Here is a 23,811-nt window from a genome sequence, read left to right on the forward strand (position 1 = left end):
CAGGCTGGTCTCGAACTCACAGAAATCTGCCTGCCTCTGCCTCCCGAGTGCTGGTATTAAAGGCGTGCGCCACCACTGCCCAGCTCGGAGAGGCTATTTTTTAACAGCATTTAGGGCACACATTTTTTCATTCTCCATTTTCCACCAATATTTTTCATTTGAATATTTTTGGTGTCATTAAGTATTCTTCTCTACAGTGCTCCCAGCTGCACCCATTATTAATTTAGCTAGCGTCCTACTAGTTGATATTTGGGTTATTTTAACAATCTGCTCTGATACTCTGCTGCCAGGAAGGCTGTGTGTGGCTCTTCCTGTTTCAGCTGGGCCTGTTAACTTCACCCCCAAGCATCTGATAACATGGCGGAAGGCCAGTGGGAGAGACAATGGGGCAGAGGAGATGTCACTGGAGTTACTCAAGAGTGGCAGGAAAGGTTATCAGAACAGAAAGGTTTGGTTTTTGTTGTTGTTGTTTTGATCTGTCTTAGTTACTGTTCTGTTGCTGTGAAGACACACTATGACCAAGGAAACGCTTACGAAATAAGCATTTGATTGGGGGCTTGCTTACAGTTTCAGAGGATTCGTCTATTGTTATCGTGCTGAGAGTACGAGGCAGGCAGGCAGGCAGGCAGACATGGTGCTGGAGCAGTAGCCGAGAACTTCACATCCTGATCTGAAGGCAGCAGGCAGAGAGCCGCAGCTTCTTTTTTCTTTGTCCTTTCTGTAGGCTGCCATGGGAAGGGTGTGGCCAGACTAAAGGTGGTCTTCTGACCTCAGGTGATGGATGTAAAGTGGGTTCAGATAGCTGAGCCTATAAGAGCCATTCCCATTCACATCACCACACCATCCCAAAAGAACAGGGGGGAAGTCTGGCTTCTGATTTCTCCCCATCCCTGGCTCGGGGCCAGACAGGGCTGACAAGGGAAAGCTAGGATCAGGTGGGTTTCTCTTGAGTATTTCTGGTGGTTGTACCTGTCATCACACAGCAAATAGGTGAACTGATCCTTCCCAAGGGTTGGCTGTATTTTGTCCACTTGAACTCACCCAGCACCTACCTCCAAGCTTCCAGAAAGAAGAGTGGGTATTAACATAGACTCGGCACACACAGTCCTGTTGCCCTTCGTGCCTCCCCTGCCTTCTCTATCACAATGAGATCAAGAGTGAGTTTTGGGAACCATGGTTGTGATAACTTGAAAGAGGGCTGCCATGGCAGCCAGGTAGGGCCCTCCTTGGAAGTGACGTGAAACAGTCACCAAAGGCTGATCTGACCTTGGGACTTGGTGCTCCAGCTCTCTTTGGTGGATTCCAAAATCCCATAAATGCTGTTAACATAAGCCTTCCCCAAGAGGATTCTAAACTGGCTCCTTCGCCAGCCATTTATCGGTTGCCCCGTCATGCTGCAAATCCAAATGAAGGTTAGCTCCAGGAGCCCTTGCAAACAGCAGAAATCCACAGATCCTCTTGTTCCTTATGTGATATGGTGTCATATTTGCATGTGACCTCCACACATACGACTCTCGAATCCTTACGTGACCTAAAAATGCAGTTGCCATGTGCATAGCTGTAGTAACTGTCTTTGGGAATACTGACTGTGAAGTCTGTATGTTACACACTTTAAAGTCTGTTCAATACGGAGGCAGTTGTTTTTCTTTTTTTTTCTCCCTCAAATATGTTTGACTGACAGTTGAACCTACACAGGCAGGACCTGTGTAGGAGGGGATGGCTTGCCAGCAGAGCAGATATGAAGAAAGCCTTGAAGAAAGAAAGCAGTATCTCTGGGTGCTTTCCTTATGACGCCCCTGCACAGGCCACAGGAAGTGAGTCCTTTACCACAGACCTCTGACCAGGATCCGCAGTGATAGTGAGAGGGGGGTACCAAAAGCACTGGGCCATCCAGCTGGAGACTTCAGAGAGGGGAAAATGGCAGACTGGTGATAGCAAAAGTTCTAAGAGAGTGTTCCAGAAACAAAAGAGACTGCAGAAAGGCTCGACAGTACTCGTACTGAATCTAGAGGGAACCTGCGGTCGTCTGTAAAAGCAGGAGGTCCGAAATTTGGGGTGACGAAATCAAAACTTACCCCCTTGAGATAAATATCCTAAGTGTGTCCTGAGTGTGGGGGTGGCGGCAGCATAGAGGGAGACCCCTCTGTCTGGTTGGTAAAAGGAGACATATTTCTGAGAACAAAGACATAGCTACTTGGAAGGCATTGGCTCCCATCTGGCCGTCCTCCTGCTCACAACCATTCCCCACTCTGGTCTTGGAAGGGACCATTGGAGGTTCCACGTCCGTGGGTATCGCTTGAGTGGAGGTAATCCTGGGCGTCTCCCTGCTGAGTGTAGAGCTTAGAAAGTCACTTGACGCCCAGATCCCTACTGATCATGACTGCCGCCATGACAGGTGCTGGGGGAGGATTTAAAAAGCCTTGACGCTCGTCTAGAAGAGCAGGAAACGTGTCTCACAAACAATGGCAAAGATGGGCCTCTCCTGCCTTCAGGGTGTGACTGTGAAAAGTAAGCTTTAACTACGAGGATCCATGCAATGGTCACATCTGCAGACACAATTTCACTAGGAAGAGATTCCCACAACACTTTCTATACGAGCCTTACCTGGAGGCGAGAGTGTGTTGCAATGCACAGACCTTTCTGTAAGCTGCTAATAGGAAGGGAGGGGAAGGGGTGGCACCTGCTCTTTAAAAGGCCACCTCCGAGAAGCTAAAACTCACTTTACACTTAGTAGCGAGAGACCAAAGGCATGTTCTCTCTTACGACCTAGAAATTAAACTCTGAGGGGTTTACTCAAGAGAAACCAAGGGGAAATAACTGTTCCCATCAGCTTTATCCATAATAACTCACAAGTCATAAACCCTACGGTGGCAGAACCATTCTGTAACTTAATTTTAACAGAGGATTAAATATAGTTCAGGTGTGCCTCAGATGAATGATTAACTGCGTATATCCGCACCACAGGATACTATTCAGACACGAGAGGGAGTGAACGATTGATACATGCGACAGCTTGGATCTCAAGGGAATTATGTTGGTTAAAAATAATTCTAAAAAACGTCACACCATATTACTCCCTCTTCTCCCCTCCCCTTCTCTTTCTTTTTTCTCTTTCTGTTGTTTAGTTTGTTGGTTTGTCTTATAAGAATAGATTTCTCTATGTAGCCTGGGCTGCCTTTGAACTCACTGTGTATCCTGGAACTCACGGCCCTCCTACCACTGAATGCTGACTCCTAGGACTACAGAACACATCTCTCATGCCCAGCCCATACTGCAGTTTTGAAATGAGCACTCTTAAAACGTGGAGAACAGTTGGACAGCCGTTGGGGAGAGATGACAGGAGGAAGGTAGATAGACGTGTGTATAAGAGGTGACTGACAGGAAGTCCGGGGTCTAATCCTGGATTGACAGACACTTCACTTGATGGCCTTCAGCAAGTGACTCAACTTCCTTGTATCTCTGATTCCTTATCTGAAAAATGGACGAAATACTTGAGCACGCCTTGGAGGTGGAGGTCAGGAGCGCCTCCGGTGAGTTCTTAGAAAGCAGGTCTAGCCCTTGGTGCTCACTCTAGATCCCCTTTGTGCTGCCTTCCTGAGAGGGGCATGGCCACTGGCCACTGACACATAGCTGGATTCTTCTGATCTCCCCCATGCACCTTGTCCTGTCCCTTCTCTACCCGCTTCTCTCCATCAAGAAATCTCATCACCAAGAGAGTAACCAGGATGCCAGGATTTGACAGTCTGTCTGAGAACAACTGTTTGTCTCCACATGCAGATTTCCCAGCTCTAGAACTTGACCATCTGTAATCTCTGCCCCTTGGCTAGACCTGGAGCACCCAATGACTGTCCTGGGCTTAGCAAGCAGCTAGGTGTTTCTTAAGAAACGCAGTCCGGGGGCTGGAGAGATGGCTCAGCACTTCCTGTTCTCCCAGAGAACTCATTCAGTTTCCTGCATCCCTGTAGGTGTCTCACAACTGCTTACAGTTGCACATCCATGTGATCCAGTGCCCTTTCCTGACCTCCATAGGTACCTGCACACATGTGGTGTATACACACACACACACACACACAACTGGAAATAAATCTTTTTTTAAAAAGAGAAGAAACACAAAATTGTAATCTCAGTTATTCAGGAGGCTGAGGTAGAAGGATCACTAAAAGCCTAGGCATTTTAGTAAGATTCTGTCTCACAATAAAGATTAGAACAATGGGGGCTGGAGAGATGGCTCAGTGGTTAAGAGCATTGCCTGCTCTTCCAAAGGTCCTGAGTTCAATTCCCGGAAACCACATGGTGGCTCACAACCCTCTGTAATGAGGTCTGGTGCCCTCTTCTGGCCTGCAGACATACACACAGACAGAACATTGTATACATAATAAATAAATAAATAAATAAATAAATAAATAAATAAATAAATATTTAAAAAAAGAGATTAGAACAATGACAACAGATGTTCGCATGGATGTGGAGAAAGGGAAGCAGCTGTGCACTGCTGTACAATGTGAGCTGGTGTACAGGCCAGTGCAGCCACTGTGGAAATCGCCATTGGCAGTTCCTCAGAAAACTAGGAATGGATCTACCATCTGCTAACTATACCACTCGTGGTTATATACCTAAGGGACCCCCTATCCTACTATAGAAATACCTGCTCGTTCATGGTCATTGTTGTTCTAGCCACATCAGCCAGGAAATGGAAACCGCCTAGAATGTCTATCCACTGATTAAGGCATAATACAAATATGGTTCATTTGCACAATGGAATATTTTTCAGCTATTAAGAAAAAATTATGAAATTCACAGGTAAATGGATAAAGCTGGAAACAATCATTCCGAGAGAGCTAACCCGGACCCAGAAAGGCAAATGTTGCATGTTTGTTTTCTCTCATTGTGAATGTTAGCTTTGACTCCAGATATGTGTATTTCACTTGGAATACCCATAGAGGTTAGGAAATGTGGAAACATGGGGAGGATAGTTCAAGGGAAAGGAGATAGACCACAGGGCTATAAAGGGTTAAAGAGGAATAACAGAGCAGGAAGGATTAAATTGGAGGAAGCAAGGGGAGGGCTTAGTAGAAGAGGGAATGTGGGAAGGAATAAATAGCACCTAAGACCTTAAGAAAAAGTCATTTGGAAACTTACTACTGTAGATGCTTCCTAAAATACACACATACAGAAAATGTTTAAGTGGAGTGACCCTATAACAGGGCAACAATTCCCCTGCTAGATACCACAGGCTAATAGCTAAGAAGCCCGGTGCCAGGGATAGAGTTACTTCTTTTGAAGTAGTTGGCCAGTGGGGTCCCATATACCCCCAAACATGATAGGATGTTGTCATTGCTCTTGACTACCATCCTCCAGAGCTTGCCTTTAAAACCTTGTTACTGAAGATACCACACACCTGAGTCATAGATCATGGAAAAATCAAGCTGGTACTTACCTGCAAAACTCACACCTCCCGGGTAGTTTTTACAGCTCTGGAAGGTGTCATGTACACCACCAGAAGGGTAATCATCCGTTTCACCCAGATGTGAACCTTGAAAGCTACAGTAATGACCAGCCTGGCAAGATATGCTCTCTCGTTCAATAGTGGCAGGAATACCATGGGAGTAACCAGCCATTTTCTCATTTGACTAAAAGCTTACTCCACAAGATGAAACCCATCCCTGGCATTTTGTCTGGGCCAAGAACCTGTGACTAAACATGTTCCAGGCCCCGAGGGAAAAATCTACTGTTATTCTGCAAAATTGACACAGTATTAAGCCAGCTCCTAATGATTTGTCATTATACCCAGGGGTGCATTGCTCAACTGGCATCAGAGGGGTTCCTTTATGTAGCAGACAGTGACGAACAAAGAGAGACTCGCAATTGGTCCAGGTGCAGAGACTGAAATACTGAGGAATATTCAGCCCTAACTGGTACATCTATACCCCCTCCTCCCAGGGCTCATGGATCATTGTGGAGGGCAGGCAGAAGGATGATAAAAGCTGGAGGAAGTGGGTGACTCCAAGGAAACCATGTTCTCCAGACACATCAGAGCTGCTGCACATGGGAACTCACCGTGGCTATGAAAACACTCACAAGACCTGTGCAAATTCAAGCCAGCATGGAGTGGGGAAGTGTGTATAAGTCCCACTCCTACCCGAGAAGCTACTGGAAAATGATAACTGCAGGGGGGTGATCCATCTTCTGTAAGGGCATGGCCCCTGGTAGATTGACTGCAGGGGAGTAGAAGGCCACACATCCTAGAGAAATGGGCAGCACAAATTATACTTCACGTATGGGGGGGGAGGCACAAAGATGGGTGGGTAGAGAAGGGGGTGTAGGTATGGGATGAGTTTTGGGAGATAGGGATGAATATTACTAAAACACATTGTATGAACTTCTCAAAAAAAAACTAAATCAAAAATTCAAAAAAGAACTAAATGAAAGAAGGGTGGACATATGGCTCAGTAGTAAAGTACTTCCTTAGCACGTGTGAAGTTCAGTTCCCAGAATCACACAATGGCAACATCAAAAGAAAGGTACAGTTCTCAAGTGCTAGAATTGGGGTGGGGCACACGTGTAAGAGGTCCCCGTGGTCCTTGGAGTCCTGAGTCTGTGGACATATGGTAGAAGGATCCCCACACCGGACAAACCTCTCTGGGCAGTTTTAGGAGGCACACTCTCAAGACCATGGATTTCTCTAGACTTCAGAGCTTACTCTTGACTGATGCCTTTTCCACCCTGGTAAGAAGCCTACAAGGAAAACAGCTAGCGACCACAACTACCTCCATATTTACCATTTTTCAACACTGGGATGCTGAGGGATGAGGTGTTCTAACCCAGTGCACAGAATGAATCATGCTGAAAACATTGTAGTCACTGACTCAGAGGCTACCAAACTGACCTGGCAACTGAATGGGGGGGGGAGGTATGCTGGAGAAAAGATTTTATTATAGATATGTGGGTGAGCATAGTCAGAGGTGGGGACATCTGGGAGAGTCCTGAGTGGACAGGACCCTGAGTCACATCAGGAAAGTGGGGAGGGGAGAGGAGAGGGAGGGGAGCCAGGTGGCCCAAAAGAGAGCAGGTAACAAAAGTGACTGGATTGTATAGGGAAGGGCAACTGGGGTAAGGGAAGCCCAGCCCCTGGGCTGGAGAAGTTAGGGTAGGGGATGAGATCTGACAGCCAGGAGGACCTAGTTACAGGTAGGGCTGAGGGATGAGGGAGAACCTGGTCACCAGCGTCTGCTTTGATATGCTAACAATAGTTTACCCCCTGCTACAACTGTCCGCTATCTTCATAGGCTCTCTTATGCCTTACAGAGTAGGGGACCAACTATTCAAGTTCATCTTTATTGCCACAGCCTTTTGGGCACCTAGCTCTTGTGTTGTTGGGTCTCTGGGGGAGTTCAGTAGTTTGGGGTCCAGCCATAAAGCTGTCAGCCATCTGGGACTGTGGAGACCCCTTTGTGACAAGGAAATGGGCTGTGGGCAGGCAGTAGAGTCTGGGGTTGCCCCAGGCTGATCTGTAAAAGAGAAAAGAGGCCCAAAGCTCCCTATCCCACTCCCCAGCCTCGCCCTGTCTTCCTGGACTCACAACTTCTTTTTAAACTGTTTTCTGTACTTACCAAACCCAGTGTGGAAAATACACTTCTGGGAAGAAAGCTTGTGAGTGAACCAAGCACCCAGCCTGAACTGGGGAGTAGCTGGGGTGAGTGGGACTCTGTACATACTAGACTGGATTTGGGGAGTAGCTGGAAAAAGTGGGACTCTGTACATACTAGACCTCGAAACAAAAACAAGAAATCAAAACTGAGTGGAACATTTGTGTATGTGGAAGAGAAAATCAGCGCTTTTGTGAAAAGGTAAAATTGGGCTTTCTGACCTGGTTTTTTTTTTGTTGTTGTTGTTGTTGTTATTGTTGTTTTGGTTTGGTTTTTTTTTTTTTTTTTGAGACAGGGTTTCTGTGTAGCTTTGGAGCCTGTCCTGGAACTAGCTCTTGTAGAACAGGCTGGCCTTGAACTCACAGAGATCCGCCTGCCTCTGCCCCCCACCCCGAGTGCTGGGATTAAAGGTGTGTGCCACTACTGCTCAGCACAGATGGCATCCGTAAGAAACAACATTAAAGAGAATCAGTGTTTATCCCAGCACTATGAAATACATACACACATACCAGTGATATATGTGTATACATACCTTTTACCACAAACAAGTGAGTTCACAGGCATCATTATCCTGTTGAACGCAGGCCGTACCCTGCCAGTGTGCCCCAGAGTGGTTGTAATCTTACCCCGGTCATTAAATACTCTGAATGTCACCTGTCTGGATCCGTCACTCCTTCTGCCTTACTGCTGTGCCAATGTTCATTGAAATTATTTTAAAAGCAGATCAAATGTTTTGGCACATTGGGTAAAAACTTCCTCCCCGAGAACGTAAAGAGTGCTCCTGGGCTACAGAAGAATAACAAGCAAAGGCTTGTTGGCTCTATAAATTACCTTGACTTGCAAGCCGTAAAGTCAAGGAAACAGCTTATCACACTGGAGCCCGAGGATTCAGGTCAGGGGGTCAGTAGGGACAGTTCCTTCTGAAGTTGAAGAAAAATATTTCTCCAAATCCTTGACAGCCTCAGGCTGCACTGGGTCTTCCTGTGGCCTTTCTTCATTTCTGTCTCAGTGTCTGTTCATGTTCCCTTTTATAAATACATTTGGATTAAGGCCTATTCCAATATCTTCTCTTTTAAAAGAATTATTAATATTATATTATTTCCCCTCCCTCTCTTCCCTCTAACCCCTCTTATGCCCTCAAATTCATGGCCTCTTTTTCTTTAATTAGTGTTGTTATGCAAGTGTGTGTGAGAGAGAGACAGAGAGAATAAATATATGAACACAACCTGCTGAGTCCGGTTAGTGTTACTTACGTGTCTGTGTATTTTAGGGCTCACTTCTTAGTATTGGATAACCAATCAGAGGGCTTATCCCTGGGAATGACTGATCTCCCTGTCTCAGCAGTCCTCGTTGCTTGTCACTCTTCACCCAGGGGTGGACCCTTGACACGCCCCCCTCCGTCCTGGGACGTTAGCTGGTGTTGGGATTGTTCCGCTCTTGTTTAGGCCGCCGTGCTGTGGAGATTTCATGAAGATAGCTCCCCAGTCATATCTAGGCACACTCTCCCAGCAGACTGCCTGCTCCTCGAGCTCTTAGAATCTTTCTGCCCTTTCTTCATTGACTGTCCCCTGAGCCTTTGGAATAGGGTAGTGTGGTAGCTGTGTCAGCTGGGGCTGGGCACTGCATGGCCACTGTTCTCTGCCATCTGACCAGTTGGGGCTTTCTGGAATGGTCTCCAGTGATCTCCTGATTAAATTGGCACTCTTTTTCTTAACCTCTAAAAAAGATTACATTTGCAGGTACTGAAGATTGTGACTCTTTTGGGGAGGACACAGGACAACTAAGTCAGAGTAGTGAAGCAGAAGTGTAGGCAAGGACTCTGTTTTCCTCCCAGCCTTAGGAGCCCTTTCCTCTCCTCTCCACCCAGTTCCCACGTCTCTTCTACTCTTCATCTTTAGCTAAGAGTTCTCACTAGTGAGGCAGTCGTGAGTCCGTGTGCGCAAACTTGTTCTTCCTCTCATTTGATTTCTCTTCATCTCAAGCCAGTTGGTGGCATCTTGCCCAGGCAGTCACTATGCCCCAGATGGATCGGGAAAAAAACAACAAGACAGGTGCCAGCGAGAGCGGCTTCTCATAGGCTGGAGCCTGCGGCCTCAGTATGGTTGCTTTGGGGAATGTCAAATGGAAGATCTTCTGTGTACAGGAGGCTACCCGGAGCTCCTTAAGTCACCAATTCTCTAATTTTTATGAGCATAATTGTCTTTGTGGAGCTGAAATTGCCTACCAGCTCTTTTCATAAAATAAAACCCCAACCACTCAAGTAGGGGGTATAGGAGGAATCTGTGATCGGAGCATGATTACAGCCTCCAAATTCACCCTGTAAATCATAGCAGCTACTGCCAGCATCACCAATTAGACTTGGCAGAGTGTTCCATCTGGGTCTTCTGAAGCATGGGTGAAACTTATCTTAATTCCGTATTCTTCATTGCCTAACCAACTCTAGACATGTTCATTCAGACTTCTCAGAGGCCTTAGAAATCGGAAAGCTAGTGTTATGTCCTCAAGGAGGTTCTTAGGTGGTTGTTACAGATGCTTGGGTCCATCATCATGTGTCCAGTGCAGATAGATGTATCTCCCATCATGCAACTCTTTACCACCAAGTAACTACTTCTTTAGAGTTCACACATGCCTTCCTGGGCCGAGGATATAGGTCAGTAGTAGAGTGCTTGCTAGTATGTTGAAGGCTCTGGGTTTGACTCCTAGGACTTTAAGAATAAAAATGATGGATAGATAAATAAGTAGGTAGATAGACAGATGATGGATGGATGTGGGGGTGGGTAGATGGATAGACATACAGGCAACTTGTCTTCTCGATTTAACGCTTGGTTTAACAGATTTACTTCAAGAAAGAGCCTTCCCTAGATGAGGCCTTGCCTTGGAAGCTCAAACTCACCTCCAGTTTACACACACACACACACACACACACACACACACACACACACACACGGGGTGGGAGGTTATCCACTCAGGGATGGGGTTAATATGTCATCTTACCTCTTGACCATTGCCTTCTTATTCTGACCTGTAGCATGAATTCTAACTGCTGTTAATATATAAAACCCAGAGTCAGATATTAGGGGAGGAAGTTGAAGGATCAGAGGAGCAGTGTGGCCAGCCACGGGAGAGACCTTTGACCTCTACCAATGCTCAGACCAAAGGGGCAATCCTGTCCTCAGACTGCACTGAGCTCCTGTCTCCTTCTGCCGTATATTCCTCTCTCCACCCAGCCATGTCACTCCTGTCTCTACTTCCCTAGTGCTGGGATTAAAGACATTGGATCCCAAGTGCTGGGATCACCTTTGTGTGAGCTCTGTTTCTCTTCTAGACAGATTCAATCTCTTGTAGCCCAGAGAGGCCTTGAACTAACAGAACTGCCTCTGTTTCCTGGGATTAAAGTGTGTGCCACCACTGCCTGGCCTCCAGTGGCCTAATTCTGTACTCTAATCTTCAGGCAAACTTTATTTGTTAGACAACAACATCACTACATTGACCACAATCCCCTAAAGAAGATGCTTCACTCAACAGGAAAGATGGAATTCCTTTTGACAGGATCCGGGAAAACAATTGTGTTCTTCCATGAAGAGACCAATCCTTTTTTTCACGGGGTGCTGGTCTAAAAGGATGGTAGAGACTATTTAGTAGAGTGTAGGCCCCTTGTTTAGCAGACAGGAAGTCGAGGCCTACAAAGAGAAAATGATTCTTGTTCTTTTGGTTAGAGGCAAAGGTGGGTCAGCCTAGGAAATACTGGTCTGTGCCACACGGCATAATTCAGCTTTCATTCAAACAGGGAGCGGGTTGCAGCAGAGAGAGCGGGTGCTTTTTCCTCAGCAGAAATTTCCTTGTGACAGACTTGAAGAGGAACAGCGGGGGAGCAAAACAGGGTTTTCCCAGCGCTAGCTGGTTCCACCCAGTGTATGTAACACATTGACCCAGGCCTCCTGTCCGTCAGCTTCCATTTTAAATGAATATCCTGAAAAGCCACACTTGCCTCATAATAGAAAAGGAGGTCTGGGTGTCCTGGGTTCTTGCTTTTCTTTTCCAGCTTTGTTTTTCTCTCAGGCTTCCCTGGGTTCTCGGCTCCAGCCTGATGTGGCTTTTTGGAGTCCCCCAGATAGTCCCTGCCACTGCGCATGTGTGCTCCCTCTGCCTGTGTCTGTCTGTCCTTCCCCAAGTCTTTCTCTCTTCCCACCTGCCTAGAAAAATTTCCTTAGTTTCTCTTAGACTAGTCAGCCTCAAACAAGAGTGATTTTACCTCTCCAGGGGACATTTAGCAATGTCTGGGACTATTTATCAGCTGTCACAGTTAGTGCCTGGGTGAAGAGACGCCAAGGGATGCTAACCATCCCACAATGCCCAAGAAGACTTTATCTATAATAAAAAGTTACCTGGCTCCCAATGCGCATAATGCTGAGGTTAGAAACATCTAATATTTTGCTTTCGACTGAAAGGTCACCCTTCCAGGAAGGCCTCCCCTGAGGTGGTAAATTGGGTGGAGGCCCCTCCCATCATCCGCAGGTGTTTCCACTCTCTCCTTTCCTTCATAATCTAACCCCTGCTTCCTGGCAGTCTCCCAACCCCCAGGAATGGACCAGGGGTACCCCAAATTTGACACTGTAATATGACACTGTCAGCCATAGCTAAGCCAGGGACATGTACAGCCTGCTAGCCACAGGTTAAAAACACCTGGAGTAGAGAGTGCTTTGGCCCATCACCCCACCCCACACAACCGCTGTCCATGCCCATAAGGCAGACTTTCACCTGTTGCCCTTGGACACAGTAGCCTGCAAGGTGTTCTTTCTTCCCAGGAGTGGTATAGGTTTCTGAGAGCTTCAAATGCAGACCCTTCACGATTCTGGCACACTCTGGGGAGTCTGGCAGAATGGTCTTATATCCTATTTCTACACCCTTGTAGTTGAGTGACCTTCAGCAAGTTGCTTAATTTCTCTGAACTCAATTTCATCTTTATGAAGGACTATAAAAATAGAACCTGCTCCATAGAGCGGCGGAGATTTAAAGGCATGCGCAGTATTGTGAGGTAGTGAGCCCAGCTCTGACAGCGAGCCAAGGAATGCATTACTGTAAGGAGACAGAGATGGCTCGGTGTGGAAGAGCATTTGCTGTACAAGCGTGAGGACCTGAGTTCAGATCTCAGAACCTGTATAAAGCCAGATGTGCTTGTTTGCATGTCTGTAACCATAGCACATGTGAGAATGTGACAGAGACAAGATCTGGTTAGCAGCCCAGCTCCAGGTTCAGTGAGAAACCCTGTTAGTAAGGGAATAAGATGGATCGTGCTAGACCACACCCCACATCCTCTTCTGCCCTCTGCACACACACAAACAGATGCTGATATCTACACACATGTGTGCCCATATACCACACTCTTACACACACCCTTACTGTGAAGAGGGTCCCCTTGCAAACTCCCAGCGTGCAGAAGAAGAATGAATGGTTGGTGGCAGCCTGTCACCGTATTCCTCAAAGTTGCCTACAAATGTCTTGTCTTACTATAGATGTATTGCATGTGCCTGGAGAATTCCCCAGCCCAAGCCGAGGAGTGCCTCTATATCACCAGCAGGTAGGGCTCGGGTCATCTCCAGCCGCTCACCCTCTCCACCTGCATACTCTTTCAACCCCTAGCCTGGCACCCTGGCTCCTTATCTGGATTCTACCTCTCAAGTTCCACCTTCTGCTTCGGCCTTTCTCTGGAAGGCTGCCCACTTCTCTTCTCCCTGGGCGCAGCCTCCAGTGTGAGCAGGGGTTCCACACCCTGTAACCAGCCTGGCCCTGCCTCCTATCAGGTCTGAACCTCGGTCCACAGCCAGGTGCCCCAGTTCCCATGGGATTCCCTACGAAGGAATTAGAAACATTTTTATGAGCTGAGGGCCCAAATAGCCCACTGGATTTGCTTTTCCCTTGTAGGGGCTGGGAGAGAGTGAGGTTTTCCTATTTCCACCCTCCTACTTTCTTTCTCTGCTGCTTTAGACATAAAAAGGGAGGGAGGGAAGGAGGGAGGAAGGGAGGGAGGGAGAAAAACCATTTTTAAAGAAGCAGAGGTCCTTCCTAGACTTCCCAGGTCAGTAAACAGAAGTGTGTGTTTAGCGCTGTCCAGCAAAGGCTTCAGACAGGGCAGGTACTGGGAAGCTACACAGGGGAAATCCTTCTGTTCTGAGAGCAGATGTAAAAGTCTGATGTAGGAGCAGATGCAGGAGCCCATAGGTCAGTGGGATCACATCCAGGCACACCCCCTTTCAAAGCCCCTCCCCATCAGCATAGCCTGGGACAGGGGAAGGGACGGTGGTGTCCAGGATCCTACTGCTAAATGTGGGGGGTGGAGGCTGTGGCATCAAAGGAGCCTCTGGTGGACCAACAGCTTGTGATTCTGGGTGAACCGCCACCCCGAGGGTGAGCAGTCGGCTGCCCCTGCTGACTGGCTTTTGGCTTTCTGCCTAGCAGCTAGGAAAACCTGGTGGGTTGGTTTCTAGATCTCGTTCACTTCCTGGTTCTCATACCCTCGGGTGGAGAGTTTGTGTGGTTCACCTGAGAGTCTGCGAAGGGATGGGGTTTGGATTCAGAATGTGTGATGGAAGATTACTGAAGGGGTGGAAACAAGTGAAATTAGAACCCTTAAGATTAAAGCTGGGCATGATGGCTCAGGTCTCTAATATACTCTGGAGGCGGAGGCAGAGGCAGGTGGACCTCTGTGCATTTGAGGTCGGCCTAGTCTACATAGAGAGTTCCAGGCCACCCAGCTCTAAACAGTGAGACCCTGTATCACACACACACACACACACACACACACACACACACACACACACACACACTCTGTCTCTCTCTCTGTAATCGGAACACAAGAGACAGCTGCACATTGGCCAGCAGCCTTCCAACTCCCTTCTCAGGCTGGCCATAGGTAGTCCACTGTCTCTATTTTGGTTTGATTTGTGGAAACAGACAGACACTGTCCCACCTGTCCTATCTGCAGTCCTTCCAGTGCGTACAATGAGCCTCTTTGCTTAGTCAGTGCTTACTACGGCAGAAGCATCTCTGCAGGCTCCCAGTGATGTGCCCAGGACCCTGAGATGGTTCAGCCTCCTCCAGACACATTCCCACTCTGTCCTGACCCTGTGGCTCAGGCTAATAATGAGAAAATCCTTCAAGGGAAGATGCTTTATTCAAATATGGCTAGTTACAGAATAAGCACCTGCCACCCTTAGCTTTGACACCTAGAGCTTCATGTCCAGAATGGGTCCTGTACGAGCTGGCCACCAGCCCATCAGAAAACTCCCCCTCTCAGAGAGAAGTGAGAAGAAAGGAGAAAGACAAAGACCTGTCTTGACAGAGGCTGGGGGACAAGCTGAACAGGGCTATAGTGAAGTTTAGAAACATGACCTGAATGCTCCTTGCATGCCAAGCCGTGTATTAAGTACTTTATGGTCCTTATTTTGTACCCCACACCCATCAGTCTGATAAGGAGGAATCTAGGCCGGGGAGCCAGCCATTAGTTTAAACCTATCCTTGCCTCTTGAACATTGTGTACTCTCAAGAACATTCTTACATTCTTTTTTTTTTTCATTCTTACATTCTTAAAGGCTCAATTTGCTTATCTGTAAAATGGAGTAATAACAGTACGGACACCATAGTATTCTGAGGATTACATCAGATAAATGCATATAAAATGGTAAGGCATGTCTCCGGTGCAAGGCAAGCAGTCAACAAGTATTAGCTGGCCTTATTACCATTGCCTTTGATAGCTTCTTTCTTGGCCTTCTGCAACAAAGTGTCATAAACTAGATGACTCCAGGTCACAGGTGTTGTCGGATAGTTCTCGAGGCTAGGAGTCCAAAATCAAGGTGGTGGTGGGTTGGTTTCTTTGCAAGGCTGGGAAGGATAGACTTGTCCCATTTTCTGGAGTTTGCTTCCTGGCCCAGCCAGATCTCTTCCCTACACATGGGAGCCTCAGGCATTCCTTGCTGCTGTCACAGCAGGCCGTCTTCTCTCTGTAACCCTTCCTATTGTTCTTCCCTGTGTACCTATTTCCCCTTTATAAGAAAACCTGTCACATCATTGGGGCCCACTCTAATGACCTGCTTTTAACATGATTACCTCGAGGGAAATCTTGTTTCCAATAAAAGTCACGTTCTCAGATACTGACAGTTGATAGTACCCATGTATCTTTTAGAGGAGACATAATTTGGTCTATGACATAAGGCTATGTAACATGTTTAGTTACGTGACTTGTTGGTGATGGAACTGGTCCTCTAGCCACTGATTTTTGGAACGCAGAAAGACTGAGGCAGGGGTGTCTAGTACTGTAACATGACAATGTTGTCATCTCCAGATGGGCTGAGCTGCACACACGGCTATCCTGGGACCCATGTGGGCTGTGGGCCACAAGCTAAACTAGCAGGAGCTACTCAGACCCCGCCAGTTTTGGTAATGGCGTTTTCTCTTTATTTTCCCTTCTTCCACAGCCTGCCTGCTCCAGGCCGAGCTGGTAAATTATGAGCGAGTCAAGGAGTATTGCCTCAAGGTCCTAAAGAAAGAAGGAGAGAACTTCAAGGCCCTTTACAGGTCTGGCGTGGCCTTCTATCATCTCGGGGACTACGACAAAGCTCTCTACTACCTGAAAGAAGCAAGGACCCGACAACCAACAGGTGAGATAGCTGTCCCTTCTTTCTCAGCACAGGCGTCCCTGACGCTTTCTGGGGCCTGCTCACTGCAGAAGACACATCTGTGGTTGGCACAACTAGGTGGGCCCAGGAATAGAAAACAAGGCCTCAGGCATAGGTAAGACTTGGAATGAGGAGAGCCCATGGTCCATGCCTTCACCTGGGGTCTGGTGCTCAGGGACCCTGGGTACCTCTTCTCTTCAGATACACTACAGAGTTGAGTTTTGTCTTTCCCAGTTCAAACCTGGGTCTCGTCACTGATTCAATAAATAGATACAGAGTTTTTGCTATGTAGCACAATTTGTACTAGGTACCAGGGATGCAGATGAGAAGGTGCCTCCTCTTTCCCATAAGTCCACGGTTGGCTGGCAAGACAGATGTGAACAGAAACTTTTGATGCTAAGGGTAGCATCTTTCAGGAAGCATACACCGACTTCTCTAATCAGATCACATTCCTTTACATAGTGTGTATTAGCTTTCCCACCATCCATTCATTCCGTCGGTGTTTGTTAAGGTAGTGCAGTGCACCAGGAACTAGTCTAGGTGATGGTTACATGAGCCGTGAGCAAGAAAAGGCTGCTGCTGTGCCCAGGGACCTGTTCTTATGGTCCTAGCATTCAGGAAGCTGTGGCAAGAGGATTGCTTCAGCCTAGGATTTCAAGACCAGTCTGGATAACACAAGAGAAAGTTACTTGTTTTATTTGGGTTTGAGTTTTGTTTTGGATGTTGATGTTTGTTTGTTTGTTTTGAAACAAGGTCTCACTGTGTCAACCAAACTGTCCTCAAACTCCCCATCCTCCAGCCTCAGCCTCCCAAGTGCTGGGATTACAAGTGTGTGCCCCCACACCCAGCAAGGAATGTTTCTTTCAATGGAGGAAGCACACAGACAGGGAGATGGTGCCTTATTTAGCAGCAATAAATGCTATGAAGGAGATTAAGCAGAGTGAAAGGAACACCGTCTTAGAACAGGTGGTCAGAGAGCCTCTCCGACAAGGTGAACCATAGGCAGTGACTTGGCTCCGTGTTATTGCTCGTGTTGCGGATTCCTTAAGATAGCAAGAGTCCCTCCAATCCATATCTCTAAGAACTTCTCAATTTTCAAACATCAAGCATATTCTTTGTCTTTTTAAAGGCTACCTCTCCATAGTTATGAATGGTTTGCTTGTTTTCTGTGCACAAAGTGTGGTCTGCCGACTATATTGTAAGCAAATTTGGAACCAAAAGCAAGCTCTTCTAACAGAGTTGTCTTGAGCAGCTGCGATGTGTGCCAGTACAGGATGGATGCTATGCCTGGAGACTTTAAGCATGATGCTATATCATTTTTACTTCCACGAGTAGATATCCTAGGCAGCAGTGTGATCCATATGCTGTGGTAAGTGCTGAACTAAACGATTCTAGCCCACCATGAGCTACTTAAGGGAAGGACTGGAATTAGGAGAAAATGCTTCAGTTGAGAAGTGGTTGTCTGGCTGTACTCACAAAGACAAAAATAAGCATGGAGAAACGTCCTTTGAAGCTCCTAAGTTAAGTAAGACAACACATTCGACTAATGTTCATTGATCACTATGTTAAGCACTTTTTGACTTCCCTCTTCCGGCCCTCACAGCGACTCTATGAGAAGGGTATTATGAGTCCCAGGAGAATCAGGCTTGGGCAGACAGGCCAATCACTACATGTCTCCTTGAGAATTTTTATTTCTTTATTTATTTTGCTATAGGGTCTCTCTCTACATAACCTTGGCTGTCCTGAAACTCACTCTGTAGACCACATTGGCTTTCAACTCACAGAGATCTGCCTGTCTCTGCCTCCCAAGTGATGGGGTTTAAAGGGCGTGCCATATGCCTGGCTCCCTGGGCATCTTTATGTTTCCAGGTGCCAGCCTTCCTTTTGCCATAGTGAGGGTCAGGATACATTCCTTGCAGGCTGCAATAAGAACTAGATGAGACAATGAAGGCTAAAAAGAGCTAGCCCAAAGGGGCACAATGCTGTATGTACACCTGTAGTCCTAAGAGCCTGGGAATCTGAGGCAAGAATATCACTTGATTCCAGGAGTTCAAGGCAAGCCTGAGCAACCCCCTCCACTAAAAATGTTTTGTTTGCTTAGGTTTTTGAGACAGGGTTTCGTGTAGCCCAAGCTAGCCTCAAACTGGTTACTCAGTCAAGACCTTGAATTGAACCTCAGGTTTGCGCCTCCCAGGTGCTGGGATTTACAGGTACTTGCCACTACATCCAGCTGTAAGCAACATTTTTTTTTTAACTCAAAAGAAAAATCACAAAGTAGATATGAAAAATGAACATTGTTTCTTGCAAATGAGACACAAGGGTAGGGATGTTGGCTTACCTGAGGGTTAATGCCAAGCAGACTCTCAGCTGACTGAGACACAAGAGTAGAGACGTTGGTGGCTTACCTGAGGGTTACTGCCAAGCAGGCTCTCAACTAACTGTGCTGACACCGGAACCACTGAGATCAGTTCTTGCCCACCAGGTCAGGTAACCACAGTAGACTGGTTCCATTTGCTAGGGAGAAGCCATGAGGAGAAGGCCGGCGTCTGGTTACCACCTAGGCAGAAGGGACCCTGACTGAAAGAGTCTAGTCTGTCGCCAAGCTTTAAACCCGGCTCTTGCCCCCGTCTTTGAAGACAACACCATAACCCATGCTGGGAGGTCCCTGAGCTGTGTTTTCTCTCCCTGCAGACACCAATGTGGTTCGGTACATCCAGCTGACGGAGATGAAGCTCAGCAGATGTTCCCACAGGGAGAAAGAAGCCATGTAGCCAAGAGGCCTCTATCAAGCCACACCTATGCCTGACGAGGGACTTCCAGGCACCCTTGGTGGAGAGTCCCCGTGTGGGTTCCCTCCCTCTCCCCAGTTCCTCCTGTCCTCCTTCTCCTTCCTGTTGCTCCCTGACTCTGTCTACTCCCAGTGCGAGGTGAGAGGCACTCTTGGACCTTGGCGGGTGGCCCAGATGTGGGCTTAATTCTCTTTTCCAGCAGACCAGCAAATGGGACAGCTGGGGAAGAGTCTCATGGACTGGGGACAGCACTGTGGCTTTGACTTGGGCCAATGTTTCGGAGCCTGGCAGGTGTGCAGAGCCAACAGTCTGGAACCTTCTATACCTTCTTGATGAACCAGAGCATCTTGAGGAAACTGAAAGGAACCTGGGGCTGATGAATGAGAGAAGCCTTTTTGAACCAAGGCTGAGATTGTGAATTCCCCCCCCCCCCCAGTCACCTGGGCTCCTGCCACACACACTCTTACTTGTCTAGGCTTGTACTTTCTTCTCTCGCTCTGGGAGGTCAGTTCTTTGCCAGGCAGCTTCACATGCCATCAAGACCCACTCTCGGTGCCCTCTGGTGACCACACATACCATTCCCCTGCCTCCCAGCCAGCAGGCAGCTGGGACAGCAGAAGGGCAGGGTGCAATGGGTCAAATGTTGGGTGCAGAGCAGACTGCGTAGGTGACAGAGGAGGGAAAGATGACGCCACGGGAAGAATGAGCCTTGGGTGGGCTGAGGGACTGGACTGACTAATGTAAATAAAAACTAGCTCCCAGGCATCAGTTCCTGTCCTTTCTGTTGAGAGCAGCCCACTCCCTCATTTCCTTTCCCTTCCCGCCCCTCAGGCAGAGTGGCCTACAACTTCCCCTAAAGCCAGTGACTGTTAGCCAGGACTAACCTTCATGGTGGCCACAGGCTTTTGTGCTTTGAGAAGTCGGCTGGGATGGTGGAGGGTGCCCCAGGATTTGGCTTTGTGAGGATTTGTCCAGCCCCCCTTTTTTTGACAGAATTGCCTGAACTCAATATCTAGCACATAACAAATTTTTGTTGAATTGATAAATTTCGACTGCAGACTGACTCTCCTGCCTTAAACTGATCAGATCCCAGCCTGTTTCTCCTGACACGTATGCTTTTTATGCTATGCCATGTTGAAACATCTCTTGGGGTGGGGGCTTGCAGTTTCCCCACCACAGTGCAATATAGGATGCAGTCCAGTCTTCATGGAGATAGGACAGCTGAGAAATCCATATGAGATTATTACCAATGACACCACTAATGTATAGGACGCTTCAACATTTCCAAGGCACTTTCATGTCTTTTTTCGTGTGACTTAGTGAGACACTGTTGTATAAAATTAAAATATCTACAGATGCAATAATGTTAATAGTTAGGATTTATTAAATGCTCTGTCTTCAGATCTCTACATGGACAATCTCATTTCTTTCATATAATCGCTTTGTGAGATACTATTCCCAGGTGATGAAGAAGAAAACAGGCAGAAAAATGAACTTTCTTGAGGTTGCATGGCCTTATGGGACATGACTAGGACTGGATCAGAGCTGTCTGACTCCAGAGCTCTTGTGACTAACAACTACCCTGTGCTTAGCTGCCTCTCTGTTGAACAGGAACAACTGTTTGAGTAGAAAAATATTTGCATTAAGGTAGGGAATGTTCAACGCAGTGCCCTGCCCACCTTATATTTATGAGTGCAAGATAAAAAGAGACCAGAAACCAGAAGCCCCAGTGGCTTGAACAGTGACCAGCCAGGAGAAGACAACTAAGACCCAACAGTAAATCTGTATCGGTCGCTCTATTTGCTGATGGGGCGGCATGAATCGGAACAACCCACCTGGCCTTCCTCACTGTGTGGCCAGCAGCGAGAAAGGATCGCAATTATAGGCAAAGACAAGAGAGAAACATGAAGTGAGTTATGGGTCCCTAGTTTAATAGCTTTGCCACTGCAAGACCCAGTCACTGCTGAAGGGCCCAGCAGCCAACAGCACAGGTTTTATCCACACAGCTCCCCAAACACTTTCAATGGGGGCTGCAGGAAGGTGCTAGAAATATCCAGAAGTCCATAGTGACTCTGGAGAAGAAGAAAAGGAAAAAGCCATTCCAGGTACCACATTCCCTTTTCTCTCCCCGATTCCAACCGTATCTTGTGTTCTTCCTCCAAAATGACTTCACATGACCCCAACCCCAAACTCCTCTCAGACCCAGCATATGCCTATGCCCATCCCCTCCACCCCCAATGCCATCCCCAGGCTCAGGATTTATAAGTTGACAAACTATTAGGATCTGAAGGACAAGAATGAGGTCAAAGGTGATCTACAGAATGAGTTCAAACCGGCAGGCTTCCCCTTTGTTCTTCAATGCATTAGAAATGATTTATATACTTATTCCCAACAAAGGGGCATGAGAGAAGTCTTGCTTGGATGTTTTGGGTCAGAACTATACTCACAGGGATCACTCCCAAAGAGAATGCTTGGAAAACACAAAGAGATGAGGACAAGTGTATAGCCATTGTCTTATCCAGTGACTCAGAGAAATAGGCTCACGGGAACTCTTATTCACTGTGATGTTCCCGACAAGGAACTGCCTGGGGTATTAGTTAACGCTAAGGGGTGGCAGGGTTGACGTTTCTGCTCATTTGTTGGCAAAGTCTTCAGAGGGCTGCGTAATCTCCCTTTTCCCCCAGCTCCTAAAATCAACGACTGTACTCTAATTACAGACTTGATGGGTGTCTTGGTTGAACTTGTGTAGACAGCACTCGTCCTGGATCGAACTGCACTGTGTGGACTTCTGTGAGAGACCCCGCAGCATAAAACTTAGACTTTTCTTTGCGCTACGGAACCGCCCCACATGGATTGTAAAACATTTAAGGAAAGCTAAGGATGAAGCTCAGCCCCTCACACAAACACATTTTTATCCTTTCGACACATTTTTTCCATTTTTCTTGGTATAAATGTGTGCGCACACTCTCACTGATTTTTGTTTGTTTTTTAATGAAGAAAACTGGACCATGCTGTATATAGTCTTTAATAACTTACTTTTCAAATGTGTATTTATATTTTAGAATATGCAATATATGCACAGGTATACAAAATTCAAATAGTACATGAACTCTGTAGTTGGAGGTAAATTTTTCCCTTGTCTGTGCAGAGCTAGTTTCCTTCTGGTTTCTTGTGTACCCCACTAGAGATAAGTGTCTTTTCAAAGAGATGTATATATGTTCTTTTATTACTCACAAATGGTTAGCATAGCAGATACTGTTTCCTCTGTTGCTTTATTTCTGTAACACAACATGGGCATTTTTGGATTTTTTTTTCTGCTAGCATCTTCATGATATGGGTGGATCTTTATTTTGTAACCTGTCTACAGATATGGATGAGTGGTCCCAATCTTTATTGTAAATAATGTTGTAACCGATATTCTTGTCGCTAAATTTTGCACATGTCTGTGACGAGTTCCTTGGGATATAATCCAAGAAGGAAACTGCTTGGCTATTTTTAAGGATTTTGTCGCCAATGCCCTGTGGGAAGTTTGTACCAAAAACACTGTCCTGTTGCAGCCCCCAGACTGCCCTGCTCTCTGGCCCCTAGCAAGCACTACACTAGGTATTATCTCTTTTGACAATTTGATAGGCAAATGACAGTTTATAGATGGTATTCCAACTTATTGTTTTAACTTTCTTTGGTTACTGGTAAACAACTTTTTCATATGCTTACTGACCATCTGTATTTCTTTCCTTGTGAACTTTCTATTTATTTGATAGTGATGTGCTCGTCATTATCTGTGTTTATCTTTATTATCTGTTTGTAACTTTAAGAATATTATTTTCATCAAGAAATGCTATGGACATGCTTTCCAAGAGCTTTGCTTCATTTATGGTGCTTTTTGACATACATAAATTCCTAATTCTGCAATTAATCTGTCCTATGTTGCTAGCTTTCCCCGCCCATGTCTTAGACCCTCGTGTCTAAGAGGCAACCCAAGCAGGTGCTTCCACAGCTTCAAGATATGTGGTCACTTCTCATGGCTCCTTGACATAACGCGCCAGGTCTTTCCTGCACCTTCCTCTAACTTCAGCAGGCTCACCCTGGCCCTCTGAAAGTATCCTCCGGTCCATAGTCATGTCACTGAGCCACTGAGCTGGGTCTGTGCGGCTTTGCATTCTGGCCCCTGTGCCTTGTGGGACATTCCTCACACTTCACCCGTCTTTGCCTTGTAACTCTTTGAAGCGCTGACCCAGGGTCACTCACCAAACCCTAGTGTACGTTCATAAAGCAAAGCCTCCCTGGTGTCTGCCACCACTGGTCAGAATGTCTTCTTTACAGTCACCTCTCTCCTTGCCTGGGTGTTTGTTCCCCAAAGCAGGTGCTCTGGTTTCTTTGGAGTCAGAATGTCTGACATTGTAGGTGTTCAGAAGCTGCTGAGCACAGGACCTGTGGTGGATGAGAAGTGGATTCGGCAGCCGATATTGCTTGTGGTATAAGGTGGGGCTGGACTAGATCTGTGCTTTTGAGAAATGAGAACTTCCTGGAAGACTTGGGCTGGCAAGGAAGCCGTGCACTCCAACCCTTGCTTTCCCAAACACCATAATCACTTAAGCTTTTTAAAAGTACAGGCTCTTGGGTTCCACTTCAGACCTGATGGATTACAGAATTAATGCCCATGGCATTAGAGTGTTTACAAAGTTCTGATGACCAGGCACAGTA

General features: G+C 46.8%; 1 protein-coding gene across 1 annotated transcript in view; it reads left to right on the forward strand.

The window, feature by feature from the left end:
- Positions 1-23,023, forward strand: part of Ttc9 (tetratricopeptide repeat domain 9) — a 39,030-nt gene extending 16,007 nt beyond the window's left edge. The window contains exons 2-3 of the mRNA XM_005343297.2: positions 16,118-16,300; positions 19,010-23,023. Coding sequence (XP_005343354.1) covers positions 16,118-16,300; positions 19,010-19,089 — 263 coding nt within the window. The 3' untranslated portion in view covers positions 19,090-23,023. The remainder of the gene's footprint in view (positions 1-16,117; positions 16,301-19,009) is intronic.
- The last annotated feature ends 788 nt before the right edge of the window (positions 23,024-23,811 follow it).

This window comes from Microtus ochrogaster, chromosome 1, assembly GCF_000317375.1.
Source record: "Microtus ochrogaster isolate Prairie Vole_2 chromosome 1, MicOch1.0, whole genome shotgun sequence".
NCBI classification, from domain to species: domain Eukaryota; kingdom Metazoa; phylum Chordata; class Mammalia; order Rodentia; family Cricetidae; genus Microtus; species Microtus ochrogaster.